The sequence below is a fragment of the Sinocyclocheilus anshuiensis genome, unplaced genomic scaffold (assembly GCF_001515605.1).
Source record: "Sinocyclocheilus anshuiensis isolate Anshui unplaced genomic scaffold, SAMN03320099.WGS_v1.1 scaffold883, whole genome shotgun sequence".
Lineage (NCBI taxonomy): Eukaryota > Metazoa > Chordata > Actinopteri > Cypriniformes > Cyprinidae > Sinocyclocheilus > Sinocyclocheilus anshuiensis.
This window is the reverse complement of record NW_015547678.1, coordinates 739,817-755,587: the sequence shown is the minus strand read 5'-3', so window position 1 is coordinate 755,587 and position 15,771 is coordinate 739,817. Positions and strand designations below refer to the sequence as shown.

The following is a 15,771-nucleotide window of genomic DNA, read 5'->3' as shown; positions in this document are numbered from 1 at the left end:
AGAGCTATGCATTTGACTGCATTCTGCTTTGCCTAGTCACAATTACAGTTTCACACCAACCCAGGGACCGTTTACAAAAACATTATTGTATTTGTCAATGTGAGACATTTATTTGGCAGTCTACAATGAAGACATCCCACATAGGACCGATCATCCAGCTGGAATGGGCCATTCTATCCCTTTAGTGTCCCACTGGTGGCCTTCCAGATGAAGATCACTGAGATTTGACTTTCTGATATGACATGCAACCCACACTGCTACTGCTACAACATTCACTGTAAATTTAAATTTGTTAACTTCACCTGGCTGCAAACCTATTGTCTCAAAAAAAAAAAAATCTAATTAAGGTTACTTGTATATTCAAGTTTTCATAAATTGGCTTCCGAGTACACTTTTATTGAGTATATTTATATTGAGCAACCAACTAGATTTTTCTGAGGCAATAAGTAATGTTTATTTCTGGAACGCAATTGCCAGTCAGGAGTGCAGTGCTGAAATGCGCGTGTTCACGAATCCTCTTGTTATAACACACGAATTGTAGACATTATGAAAGATTCATTATGCATATATTTATTGTGTTATAACAGAGCTTTGTGAGATTGCGTTGAACTGATGTCATCTTTTTAGAGATTATAAAAGCAGCGCTATTTGCTGGCATTCTGCCATGCCAAACCATGTACGCAGCAGCCAGTGCTTGCTTTAGTTAAAAATAACAGTTTTGTGAAAGTTGATGCTTTAATAACCAATATTTATCGTGAGCATTTATGCTGGGATTTCATGTAAATTTCATGGATGTAGTCACAGAAAAAAGTAACTAGTAATGTAACGAATTACTTTTTAAATAAAGTAATCAGAACAGTAACGTGATTACTTTTAAAAGGAGTAGGCCTAATCAGTAATTTAATTACATTTTCAGAGTAACTTGCCCAACACGGTCCATTTCACAGATTTTCTCCTTAAATTTAGCATAGAAAATATTACAAAAATAAATGTAAAAAGTCACAGACTCCGTCTGGCCTGTCTGTAACAACTGCTTCAAAGAGTTACATGTTGACAGACACAAAAAGCGGATACGCATCATGTACTATACTAGTACATGGTGTAGAAACAAACACAGAATTGCAAGTTTCTTGAAACATGACTTCAATTCATCACACTAAAGTCCATTGAACCTCCTGAACCCGCAACAGTTCCTCAACAGATAACACATTTCTTCAGTTGTAAGCCAACTTGGACTCATTTCTCTCATAAAAAGTATACACAGAAACTCCCAGCCTTCATTTTGAAAATATTACAGGGAGGAATGTGCCGTTCCAGACACCCAAACAGCACACTGTTCTAGCCAAGCTGCATACTTGAGATGAGTGACCTCACGCTGAAGCTCAAGTGCTCTGTGTATGCAAACACATTGCCATGACAACTGCCAAGTCAGGATGACAGTAGGAACATTGATATCAAAATCCACTCCATTACACACAGCAACTCATTTACCTTGGGCTTGACGCTAGCCGAAGATTGCTAACCGAAAACAACTGTCAGAGGAGATGCTGTTTGCTTGTAACAGATTTTCCTTGTTCTTGTCTCGCTACAGAGTTGTTATGTCTACAGATAAAGTTTCCAGTGTTTATGTTGGATAAATGAATAAAACGCTTACTGAAATCAACAAAATGAGTTACTGAAGAGAAGCTCTTTCAAGCAAAGGAACAAAGATGTAGCCTGTTGGTAGGGTCACTGTGTATAATAAAATTTTATTTCTGTCTCTGGTGTTTTTGTAAATAGCACAATCATTCTGCAATAAGGCAAAACCTGATTTTTGCTTGACATTTTGTCCATTTTAACATTTTATGTGGTGTTAAAGTGCAAGTAATTTTTTACCTGCTTTGGATCGTTATATTGTTGATAGTATAAGTAATTGATCAATGGGTATTCTTTTGTTACCTGCACCAGAATATCCCCGTTTACTTATCAGTTTATTTATTTTTTTTAAAGACTTATTTTTGGCATTTGCACCGTTATTATGATTATTATGAACAGACAGGAAGCAAAGTGGAAGAGAGATGGGGTGGGATCGGGAAAGGTCCTCGAGTTGGGATTCGAACTCTAGATGCCTGTTGCGCAACAGTGCTGTATGTCAGTGCACTGTCCACAAGGCTATCTGTGCTAACTGTGAGTATATTTTTTTACCTTTCTGAAAACTACAGATCATATTTCCGCATTTATACCCCCATTCAAGTCTGAATTGGCCTCAGTGCATTATGGGTATTGAAGTTTCCCTTTTTCCTGTTTTCTCTAGTCAAATAGCACTATATATGTTTTGCGTTTCTACTGCATACACAGCCAAATTTTGTTAAAAACATTTTGACAACGGTGAACTACCCGTTTATTGGCAAGACAGACAAGTCAAGTTGTCAAATAAAGGCTTTCTGTTCATGTCTGTTAGCTTTGACCCTTAAAAAAACAAAACAAAAACAAAAAAACATTTAAACGTACTTTGGAAAATAGTGCTGACTTGACTCATCCTGCACTGCACAGACTGCTGTCCAATCAAATGCTCTCTAGAATGTCCCACCCCCAATACCATTTGCAACTGCAAATCATGATTCAAGTCTGTAACAATTAAATGAGAATTTAAAACATTTAAAAAAAAAACAACATCCAATATAAACCTCCTGTATCAATAGGAAAAAGTTATAAAAGGAAAACGTAAACAGCAAATAAGAAGCGATTTCATGGGGTTTTTATGAGCATAAAAACCACAAAAGACGTCAATTATAATAAACTTTATTAGATTACTAATATTATCTACATCACTGAATACAAAGAGAATGGTGGTCTGCAGGCAGAAAGGGTTTAAAAACAGGGAACCAAACTATTCCCCTCATGTTTAGCAAAATGGCTGCCAAACATGAATTACGTTTACACATCTAAAAGACTAGAATGGGGAAAAAAAATGACAGTAATCAGCAATCTTCTCTGCATCAAAACTTTAAAAGAACAGAGCAAAGAAACATCAACATTTGCCTGTGTGTCACTTTTGACATGGTTATCTCATAGACAAGGCACCACACAGCAGTGTCACTATTCCATCCCTGCTTTTCTCGACAAATCAACAGGTTAAAAACGGTCCTCAAGAATAAAACAGGCAAAAATTATTTGTAGGATATGGGTGTTCACACGATTTTAGGGGCCATTACAGAAAGCACACTATACAACCTCTTATTGATTAATGTATGCTACATAGTTTCACAGTGATGCAATATTTAATTTAATATAAAAAGGACAAATCATGGCTTTCTCTTAATATACCAATATCATGAGCCAGGCACTTCAGATATTGCAGTGTGAAGAGAGGCGAGGGACTCGTTGTGTGATTAAAAAAGCTAGCATAGCACACTAGCTGTGGTTGTTTCCATTAATGCTAGCCTCTCAACTCCCCCCTCACAGACGTCAAAGACTGTTTTTCCAGGCCAGACGGTCAGACTTACAGCTAAAACCAGGCTATTTTTAACCTGCCAAGAGCAAGCAAGGGAAGACATCGCCTTCCCTTAGGTGTCGTCAACTTGCTAACCTGCTAACCACGGCCATGGATCCGAAGCGGACTCAGCTACTTTATTATACTGACTGCAATGGGAAGGACATTTGAAAAACGTATAAAAAAATTTTTTTAAAAAGTCTATCAGCATAAAAACTTGCTGGTTGTTAAGCCTAAAGGTCTTGAAAAGGTAATGTATTTTGCATTGCCCGCAAAGAGTCGCTATATGGACCCTCAAGTTAATGGCATGATACAAGAAAGCTTAATGTATGCCAACATCTCATTTAAAAAAAAAAAAGAAAAAAGAAAAGAGGATGGAGTTAAAAAAAAAAAAAAAACAATTATAAAAGGAAAAGGCCTTGACAAACAGCTGAAGTTTCACTAAGCCATGATTAGAGAGAAGAAGGGTTTTTGTTTTCATATCTGCCATTAGATTCTGGCGAAAACCTTCAGATGGATTTCCAGTATATGAATGAAGCAACAAGAAACAACACACTTGATCCTGAAAGTATCAAGCATGATACATCCTCAGTCCAATTTGTAACAAATATTGTTGGTACCATACCCAGTGACCGAGAATGGCACCGAAAACAAAACGAAGATGTAATGAAACAGGCTTGCCAGAAAGATGATTAATCCCAGAGAGTAGCAGAGGCGGACACTATGTCTTGAATGGTTGTAAAGGCACTACAATCATCATTGGTAGAGCAAGTAGTTCTTAAGGGAAGCAGGTAAGGGCAGTCCATGGATTTCACGCAGTCGCTCTCTTCCCAACGCGACTCGCACTGAGCGCCTACAGAGGTCCATTAATGGCAGAGGTTCAGCTACAGGGAGAGAAAAAGACACAGACAGAAATTCATTAGCAATGATCACTCACAAATACTACGCAAACTTGTAAAGCTGGGTGTAGGCTGTCCAGATCTTGGGGTAAACGTCAAGACAGACTGTACAATGGGGCTGTGTGTGCTAGACTGGTTGTTTTATATCAGTCATGTTCTGACATCCTTATTTACACACAAAACTGACATGATACAGCACAAAGACCTTGTGCAAATGTTAGGAATGCCCGGCCTCTGTGGCTGGGCGTATGAGGAGCAGACATGAGGATTGATTGTTCTTAAAGTGAAAGTTCACCCAAAAATGACAATTCTGTTATTAAAGTCGTTATCTTAGCGCACAAAAAATATTCTCGTAACTTCGTAAAATTACGGTTGAACCACTGATGTCACATGGATTATTTTAACGATGTCCTTACTACGTTTTTGGACCTTGATCGTGTTAGGATCCTTGCCGTCTATGGGAGGGTCAGAGAGCTCATCAAAAATATCTTAATTTGTGTTCTGAAGATGAACGAAGGTCTTACAGGCTTGGAATGACATGAGGGTGGGTAATTAATGAGAGAATTTTCATTTTTGGGTGAACTATCCCTTTAAAGGTGACATATTATGCCCCTTTTTACAATATGTAATATAAGTCTCTGGTGTCCCCAGAATGTGTCTGTGGAGTTTCAGCTCAAAATACTCCTTTTTTTTAATATAATTTAGAAAATGCCTATTTTGAGTGGAAGCAGAAACAAGCTGTTTTTCGGGCCTGTGTCTTTAAATGCAAATTAGCTGCTGCTCCCCGCCCCCTTTTCCAGAATAGAGCTGAGCCTTTACAGTTCGTATCTGATATACAGTAAATAAATCAATAAATCCACTGCTCTCTTGTCTCCTCTGAGGCTGGGACTCTTAATAGTGTTCTGTGCTCGTTTGCGCAGCCAAAGACAGAACAGTTAGCATGCTTTCCTCAAACTTTCACCATGGCATTAGAGCTGGTACACCATTGTTGCTTGCGAAATCAAAATGACGACGCCGTGGGTGGAAACTTACAGATTAAGGGGCGGTAATATTTTAATGAGATCCCTTTGCCACGTCACCAAGGGAGCGAAATCAGACGCGATCGTTTTCTCAGACGCTTGCAGAAAAAGGCTAACCAAAACAAAGTGACTGGGTTAATCTTTTTCACGTTTCCTTGGTTGGTAGATGCACCGGGGACCTGATTATAGCACTTAAAACCTGGAAAAGTCAGATTTTCATGATATGTCACCTTTAAAGGGGTTATGAAATGGAGAATCAAAATGTTCTTGATATTTACACATGACAGGTTTACAAAAAAAAAAAAACATACAGCAAGTTTCAACACTCAAAACTAACCCTCAGTTTAAAATATGAATGATCCTTTTCTATCCTTATGAAACACCAGGATTTGAAAACTGGAGAAACGTAACGTTACGATTTTTTTATCATGCGTCATCATTGTATGTAATAAGGGATGTGTGTTCTGAACAATGGATTTGTTTGTCCATCAAACACAAGAATGATAGCTACTACTGTTAGGTATTGAAATACTTTTTTTGGTGCAAATTTTACAAACTAACCTCTATAAAAATCTGAAACTGCATTTCATGACCATCACATCATCAAGTCAGTGAATGAACTATCAACTTCACACTGTTCCTGTTAGCAGCGTGAAACCATCTGTTCTCTATGTTGTGATTATTTTATATACATAAAACGATCAAAGATCTTTCTCTTTAAAGTCGCTGGAGTAGTCAATTCAAGATCTACATGAGTCTAACGCAGTAAAAGTTTAAGAGAGTCCCACATGCAATGCTCTTTTAATGTTAGCCAATCATAGCAGAAATAGAAAGGGGTGTGTCTGTTGGGAGACTTCAATGAGTTCAAATCAGAGCTAAATTCAGGCTCGAAAATAACTAAATTATGATCGTTTTAAAACATTTTAACCATACCAAGATCACAAGCGCACCTCAGGAAGCATTATAAAATAACAAAAACATTTCATGACCCCTTTAAGAGCAGGCATGTGGTACTATATAATAATGATATTTGCGGTAGATCTTTTAAAGTCCACAGGGCCAAAATCTCTTCAAAGTTGAAGAAATATTCATTCATGTATGATATGCATGACCCTTAGGTCACAAAACTGACAAATGCAATTCATCAGCTGATGCTGAGCGAATAAATACTGCCGATTTTGGTTTTACAATTACCAAGAGAAGAAACTGTGTCCAAAAAAAAATCATACAGTGTGCACCTGGCTTAAAGTATTACAAGTTTCCCCACAGGTCCCCTTTAGTCCAGCCATATAACAACCCCAAGTACTTCGGACTTAGAATGGATTCCACACAGCACCACCTGCTCGGATGTTGAGATTACTTCATAAAACGCACACTTTAGCAAACGAGACACTGGGGAAGCCAAAGAGAGTGATGTAAGGGATAAATAACAGTACAATTATACCTCTGTTGAAGCGAGCATGACGAGGAATGCATTAAAGGCACTGACACAAGACAGATACAAAAGGAAGCCAAGGCCTTGGAGTCAGAGGCTGAGTAATACTCTCTCTCACACATAGAAGGGATGAGAATTCTCCAAAAATGGGAACACCCGTGTCCTGAACTGATGCATTAATACTTCCCAAAGTCAGACCTTCGTTAAATGTTGCTAAACATGGCACACTCAGGAAAGACATTTAAGAGTCATTCCATCACCTGACGGCATGAAAAACAAGGTGATAAAACACGTATTCCATTGGACAGGACATCATTAGTGGCCCGGAGACTGTTTCCACAGAGAGTAAGGTGGGTTACAGCTGTCCAGACATGAGTACGTCTGGCCCTCACCTGCATCCTTTCATTATATGACCACAGAATGATAACATCACAAGAATGTCCTCCAAAACGGACTCATTACAGCATGCTGGGTTGAGGAAATGAGTCAGATTCGAAGAAACTGCATGCAAAAACTGCAGAAATTTTTATGTAACCTTGAGAATGCGCAATTTGAGGGAAGACATTTCACGCTAATATGACTGATTAATATTGAAAACCCTTAGCTTTTTCTACTCTCAAGTAATCTACTGTAGGGGGGAGGGTTTTTTTTTTTTTTACATTTTAGCAGTGTCAGCTTCTGTGTGAGCCATATCAGCTATCTATAGCAAGGGATATATCAAACTTTATTCAAAGGACCTCCTAATTATGATGACTGCCATTGCATGGGACCCCATTCCTAAAATAAACGTTGCTATGTGTAAAAACTTTTACTGTGCAAGTTAAAAAATTGGGTGTGATAAAGTCACGTTCCCAAAACTTAAATAATTAGCAATACACCGTCAACGAGAATTAATATTTTCTAGAACAATTTACATCAAATTCATTTGCATCAAGTACACATTTTAAATATTGTCTCTAAAGCAAATTCAAAGATTTAAAAGAGAAAAAAAAAATCACCATAAAATCCATAATCTTAATGCAGTTTTGTCATTTCTTAATGTTAAAAGTATAGTTGTCACTAGAATAAAATTAAGAATGATTAACCTAACAATGTCAGATTATGAAAATGTGTTAGCAAGTCAGAAAATGAATTTAAATGAACACTTTTCTTACATTTACTCACATTATTGAATCCTAAAACAGAAAATGTTTTAGTCATTGAGAAGACAGAAAAGAGATTTGAAATTGGCTCGGCAGAATAACCACTTCTGTTAATCAGGCATAGTTTTCTCACTATCTCAAATAACCGGCCTGGCCTATCACTACTTTCCCGTTAAACAAAAGCTCAATTTTGCTTCCCTATAGGCTAATAATGGATGCAACGACTTTTAAAATATTAATGTCAGCAAGAAATGGCAGTGCAAGGCATTGTAATCTAATCAAGACATAATAAGGAAAGAGCAGAGCAAAGCGTCCAGTTTAAAGATTAGATTCCAGGACACATTGATAAATAAGAAATAAAATATTTATTATTATTAATATTATTATTAGTAGTAGTAGTAGTAGTAAATATTATTAGTAGTTTCAGTGGTAATAAATCGAAATAAAATTATTATTATTAAAAACACACAGAAAGTAGCAAATTGAGAAGCTACAAAATAATAAATAATAATAATAATAATAATAATAAAATACATTTCCGTTGCAATACACGACCTCAAACTCTAGCAGAAAAAAACTGATTGATATACGCGTTACAACTGTTATATAAGCAGATATTTCTCTATAATAATGGATGCAACGACTTTTAAAATGATTTAAATCAGCAAAAAAAGTCAGTTTAAATGCTCCACAGGCAATAGTGGAATCTGATCGAGACGTAATAAGGAAAGAGTGGAGCTAAGAGGGCAGTTTAATGATTAGCTTGCAGGACGTGAAGATAATGAATGATGTCATGGTCTTTATCAGGTAAATGCAGCTGGTTTCACATAATTAATAGATGAGAAACAAAGCCTCCCCAAGACACACTAGCTCCAGCCACTTTCAATGTTTAACAAACGACAGCGCCAATCTTGTTATTCAAGAGAGGACTGGAGGAGCCATGGAGAAACAGACAGGCACATTCAAACAAGCAGAAAGGATGATACTTACGATCAAGTCCATTGATGTACCGGATTCGGATTTCACAGTGTCACCACACAGCACTCACTACAGGGTATAGCTTCTTTCCTTTGAGTCCTCTGAAAGCAACCCCTAAATACTGTCCATCGACGATAAAACTTAAAGTCCCCTCATCCATGTCCAGGACCACCAAAAACGAGTCTGGGACAATAAAGGTTTCATCAGGCTCAAGAAAAGCTGGATACGTCCTACTGGGCTGGTTCTTGCCATCGTGATAGAGTTTATTACGTCCCAGGTCCCAGCCCCAGGACTCGCTATTGTTTCCTACAAGTGCAGTGTATCCTACAGAATGCAGTGGGGCTTCACCCATCGACACCCCAACAACTGCATGGGTGCCCCGCTGGCGCATGGCCCAGCTGATCTCCCACACATGTAGTCCCCGTGTGTATCCCACTCGGCCCCGGATAGCATCTGTGCTCTGCGCTACAGGGTGCCGGTGAAATATAAGTTTATTGTCCTCTTTAACAAAGATGTTTAGCGACCGGTCGTCGTTGTTCCACGAGTGCTGAACTTGGACTTCCTGTGAGGCTGATGGCATGTCTAACAACATATCCAGGCGGGAGGGCTTGGTGTAGTCTAGGGCCTGCAGCTCTAGCTTGAGAGGCCTAAACGCCGGGTCCCGCATGTCCACAGTCTTTATGCCTCCCGGAACCTTCTGCCCCATGCTCTGGGTGGTCTTATTAGCACCTTACTCCCCCTCTTGTCACAAAACAAAGCAAATAACAGAGATAAGAGGGCAGTCAGGGTCCACTCCTTCACCTATGCCCCTCCACCAATAAGGAGGCCAAGGCTGCTGTTTTTATGCCAGTGGTTGCTGGGAAACCAGGTCAAAGCAGCTGCTAGTTAAGCTCACCTAGGAAGAATAAAGGGAGATAAAAACGAGAGGCACACAGTTAAACAACTGGGATAAAATTAATGTTTTCATTGTTGCCTTTTCCCATAACACAATAATAATAATAATAATAATAATAATCATCATCTAGTAAATAGTATTATTATTAACTCAAATATTGAATATATTAATACTTAATTTGATATAAAAATATATATAGTTTATAATACACAAAAATAAATTATGATCACTTAATACCATTAATAATTTACATAAAATTGCGATATTTACATTTGCGATATTTCGATAATTTCGATATATCGTGCAGCCCTAACACACACACATATATATGAATAAAATAGAAAATGAAAGAAAGCAGCAAAAATTCATAACATTATTTTGCAGCTTTCTTTATCATTCATAATTTTTTTCATACATTTTGTGTGTGTGTGTGTGTGTGTTAAATAAAATTATAAAAGAAAACCGCAAATGGAGAAATTAAAAATACAAACTTTACATGCTCTCCATAAACTAGATTCTGTAAGAAAATAATCTTGAACTAAGGTTACACATTGTAAGATTTTATTGAGAGAAAACACCCCGATTATTTTGATTCTTCCTACTCTTGAGAACACACACACACAAAAAATCCATCTACACTCCTCTACAAACTCATGGACAACAGTGGACTGTTAATAGCACAGCAACTGTATTATTCTCTCAGTTACATGCTCAATGCCTCACTTGTGTGCGTTACAATACGGTTTATTGGTCCAAGGCCCTTTTCAGAGTCCCATTACATCACATGACAAGGCAGAAGAGAAATAAATCTCTAGCTTTACCACAACCAAACCACTCCTGTTGAATGCTTCACACAATGCCCTTTAAAAATAGAAAATAAGGGAGGGAAAAAAGACAGGCTATTTCCTCTTTTAAGCTTGTCTAGTCTGAAGATAACAGGAAGAGCAATAAAAAGTCTGTCTTCAAGAATATAGACCCAAAACGTTTTCAGCAAAAACCGCAAATTTGGGCCAGCAATATTCCACCAGACAGGTCAGTGGCAAAAGAGGCTACTAGGAGGGGAAAAAAAATTCATTAGACATGCTTAGAGACTAGACATACCAGTGCAGTGTGTGAAATCCCCACCCGATGTCTAGTTTCTAACGCAATTCCTGCCCTCCTAAATTACATCACATTTAAATCTGATATTCAACAATTATGACAGTCTGCTACAAACAACTGCAAAAAAAAAAAAAAAAAAGCTTTGTGAATTTTTTTTGGACACATCAAAAGTCATATGTTGTTCCCATACAGTGCATAATACTGCTAAGTGAAAACCGCGTTTCATAATGAGCTGCTGAAGGGCCCCATGGGTAATTGAATTGTAGACAAGAGTTCATTGAGGAGCATCTTAGCCCTTTCTCTGATATAAGTAAACAACCTTTTAAATGGGTCACGCCTCTCCGCCGCTGGCCTACCCGAGGCAGAGGAACACCAAGAAGTGGGTGGCAAGTTTGTGAATGCCAAACAATACAGTCTTCAATGGCTGTCCAACCTTTAGAAAGTAGGAAACATGTTAATTAGCACACTCTCTATGCAAGGGGCAATTAAGCTCCGTGGCAAAGCACCAACACACACAGACAACAGCCTTTTACAGATCTGTTAGAACCCGATGACCATTTTAAATATCGTCACATTATTGCATGATATTCAGTGGTGAGGTGATGTCATCCAGCAGGATCGTCTCCACTCTTTGCATAGTTTTGACTGAGACTGCCTGGCATGTGATATGGAGGTGACACCCTGACGGTTTTTGATTTTTTACTATTTTTAGTGTTTATGAGCAGGGGCTTTGCAGGTGGTTTGCCCCCTCTGTGTAGAGCTGATTTAAATGCGGATGAGGGTTTGGGGAGGATTTGTTGGGCCTGGGGAACAGTGCTGGCTTTTGTCTTGACCACATTTAATACTTGTGCAAAACTGGGCTCCTCTAGACGTTTTCTGCTTCTGTAAAACCTGTGATCTGCCGAAATCCCAACCTTGCACCTACTTGGATGCAAATCTGTACTTCTAATTTAATTTCCCTATGTGCCACTCATAACTTATGGAAGTATATGGGTAGCAAAATTCATTTTGAAATGTAATATGCAAAATGACAAATGCAATATGTAAAATGGCAATGTATTTCTTTATTTAAGTTTACATTTTCCCATACATATGTGCAACATTCAGTGCAAAATGAAAATTCAATTATATAATTTACATTTGCCATTTCCTACACTAGTTTTAATATGTAAATTAAAAACATATTTTAATGCTTTATAAGTTGCAAAATTACAATGAAATTGTATTACCTAAATTGATTAGATATGTTTAACATGTCCAAGCAAAAAATGTCGCAAAATTATCATTTAAATGCCATTTTTCCTAAATGCATTTAGACTTATGGGTAAGGACACATGGGACTGCATTTTCATCGTGATACCGCGTGATAATTGTAGCAAAATGCAGTGTGAATTTCAAAATGCATTCTGAGCCAAATGTGCACCAAAATTGGTGATTTAAATGTCTTTTATTTTTCTTAAATGCATTGACACTTACACTTAAGAGGTTTGAACTGCATTTTCATTAAATACCCCGCGATAATGTAGTTTAAGTCGATGGGGATTTGAAAATGCATTCCGAGACGATCACGCCCCCAACCTGTCAATCATTATATCAAGGCGGGGCTCAGCAACAAGACACACAATAGGTCAATATTCACCATTAACCAAACGCTTTTCACCTGCCTCAACATCTCTCACTGTTTTGCACTCCGATTGATGCACATAAGCAAATGGACTGCAATTCTACATTTATTTACTTGCCACCTTACACCGTGGCTACACCAGACGACAGTTGTCGTGTCGCATCGCGCCGCATCCAGTGTAGAAAGCATCGCTGATTATAATGGGTTCAATACTGTCGTTTGTCACGCCGCTCGCATCCGGTGTAGACACGGTGTTGCCTTCCTCTTTTCTAACTAGGGATGTAACGATTAACCGCGAGCCAGTTGAAAATCGATTCAAATATGTGATGATTCAAATCGGTTGAGAGATGTAACGATTAACCGCGAGCCGGTTGAAAATCGATTCAAATATGTGATGATTCAAATCGGTTGAGATGCTAAACAAATCGCGATTCATTTAGAGGTAGGAGTTTATGAGAAAGTATGTCTGAAGGGAACTTATTGTCTTTAAAAAAAGTTTAGATGGTATTTTTTCTTTTTATCTTGCCTCTGTATACACAGAGAAAGCCTTATTTTGTTTATATGAAGAGATGTATTTTATTTGTGTTACTTATTTGATTTGGGGCTCGTTTTAAAATTTCAATTTAGGTTTGTTATTTACATTTACACTATATTTAAATTTAGTCATTTAGCAGACGCTTTTGTCCAAAGCGACATACAAATGAGGACAATAGAAGCAAGCAAAACCAACAAAAGAGCAGTAATATGCAAGTGCTATATTAGTATATTATTATAGTGTTATATTTCAATTTCACAAAGAAACGTGCAGCATTTTGTCCAAGCAAAAATAAAAGGACACATTTCATTTATAATTTGTTTTAAATCTCATTTTCTAAAAAAAAATCGTGAATCAAATCGTGAAATCAAAATTGTGATTTCGAATCGAATCTTGAGTTGAGTGAATCGTTACATCCCTACTTCTAACCCATAATAGAGCGCACGTCCCATGGCACAAGCGTCACGCATGCCTTAAGATCCCTCAGTCTGTTTACACTCCGGTTGATGCCCGTGGGCCGTGACCATTCAGAACCAAAGCTATCTATATTTTGCTTTAGATCATTAAACCGTTACTCTGCCTCAGAAACCTGTCCGAAATCAGTTCCATGAAGTGCCTTTGTGCAAAAACACTGCCTGCAAAGTCATTGCCTCATACGGCAGCGAGGCAGCAAATCAGCTGCCTAAGTTTTCGGATGCAGCCACGGTGTTGCCTTCCTCTCTTCTAACCCATAATAGAGCGCAGGTCCCGTGGCATCTAAGCGTCGCGCATGCCTTAAGATCTCTGGTTGATGCCCGCGTGACTATACAGAAAACGCTGCTACTCCTGCCTGCCCCAGATGACACTTCACCAGTCCCATTTAGATGCAGTTGTCACAGAACATGCCACAGCCAAAGTGAGATGACTTAATACTAAAAATCACGGGCATCAATCGCAGTGTCCGGTGGCTGTAAAAAAAAAATGGCTGTAAAAAAAAAAAAATTGTAGGGTGGGAAATAAGTGTAGAATTTGCTTACGTGTATCACTCGGCGTGCAGAGTGAGATGTGCACCTGCAACGCTTAGTTGCTCGGGGACACGCGATCCATTATAGGAGAAGAATAAAGCATGGTACCAAATAGGTAAAAGTGTAGAATTGCACTGTCTGTTTCAACCCTCTACACTGCGAGTAAATCACTCGCATATGTGACTAAATCTTCACTCTGGGCGACTAAATGATGTCTAATATTAGTCAACGGCTAATAAATTCTCAGATTTTACTCGCCAGTGTGTGAGTTGGAGGCTAAGTATAAGTTTAGCACAGACATATTTTCACTCGCCGACCACTGACTGAGCGCTTCAGAGTTTCTCTCTCCGTCAAGCGTTCTGCGCTATTTTTCAGTTCATCTCAATGGATGCGCAGCGCACCTGTAATTGGCGTACCGTAAACTTTAGTGTAATGGCGCACGACTCACCGTCGCTTTGGTGAGAGCAGAGAGAGCGAGAGAGTTTTACTTACATATGCAGAATTGACGCGCTACATGTAAACGATATTCTTTGTTATATTTTCCTGTCAAAATAACGGAGTTCCTTTGGATTTTTTCAGCTTTTAAGAACTACCGGGTTTTCTGGTCGTGGGCGGAACTAATGCGCAAACGACAATCGAACACACACAACCTGATTAATAAGCGAGAGAGAGAGAGAGAGAGAGAGAGAGAGAGAGAATTGACGCGCTACATGTAAATGATATTCTTTGTTGCATTTTCCTGTCAAAATAACAGCGTTCCTTTGGAATTCTTCAGCTTTCAAGAACTGCCGCGTTCTTCAGTAGTGGGCGGAACTAATGTGCAAACGGCAATCTCATTGGCTGGCGCTCACCTATTATTGTCCCTATTTTGATTTCAGCAAATCAGTTCGCGCGAACGCACACAACCTGCTTAATATTCATGAATCCAGCAGCTCATTAATTTATTAAGTTGTATATTGTTCTTATGAATTCGTATCATTATCTTATCAGTATTTTTGTATGTTTTTTCCCAATTTTGATTTACAGAAACACTGAATGACCAAAAAAGCACCAGCACCAGTCCTAAGTTCAGTTCAAATGACTAATATGCGTTCATACATGGCTATCAAGTTTTAATTCTAATGACTAAAGTTCTATCATTAAATAATACTTGATTATCATATTATAATGCTTGACTGACTGATGTTAAGAGTGTACTTTCAGATATTTAAAAAACTGTGCCATTTTACAAACATACATATATACATAGATATATATATATATCTCTCAGTCAGGCGAGTAAACTAAAAAAAAAATTTACTAGCCAATGGCGATTCAATTGCCAAGGTGTCCGTAGAGGGATGTGTTTGCTTATGTTCATCAATCAGAGTGTAAAACAGTGAGAGATGTTGAGGCAGGTGAAAAGCGTTTGGTTAATGGGGAATATTAACCTATTGTGCGTCTTGTTGCAAAGCCCCGCCTTGATATAATGATTGACAGGTTGGGGGCATGATCGGCTCAGAATGCAGGGTATTTAATGAAAATGCAATTGAAATGTCTTAAGTGTAAGTGTCAATGCATATAAGAAAAATAAAAGACATTTAAATCACCATTTTTGCTACCCTTTTGCTGCACATTTGGCTCAGAATGCATTTTGAAATTCACACTGCATTTTGCTACAATTATCA

The 15,771-nt window shown here is 38.2% G+C and overlaps 1 protein-coding gene across 1 annotated transcript in view; it reads right to left on the bottom strand.

The window, feature by feature from the left end:
- Positions 1 to 3,836: 3,836 nt before the first annotated feature.
- Positions 3,837 to 15,771, bottom strand: part of LOC107703063 (SPRY domain-containing SOCS box protein 1-like) — a 21,254-nt gene continuing 9,319 nt past the window's right edge. Inside the window, 2 exon segments of the mRNA XM_016505562.1 lie at positions 3,837 to 4,356; positions 8,958 to 9,840. Coding sequence (XP_016361048.1) covers positions 4,229 to 4,356; positions 8,958 to 9,651 — 822 coding nt within the window. The 5' untranslated portion in view covers positions 9,652 to 9,840 and the 3' untranslated portion in view covers positions 3,837 to 4,228.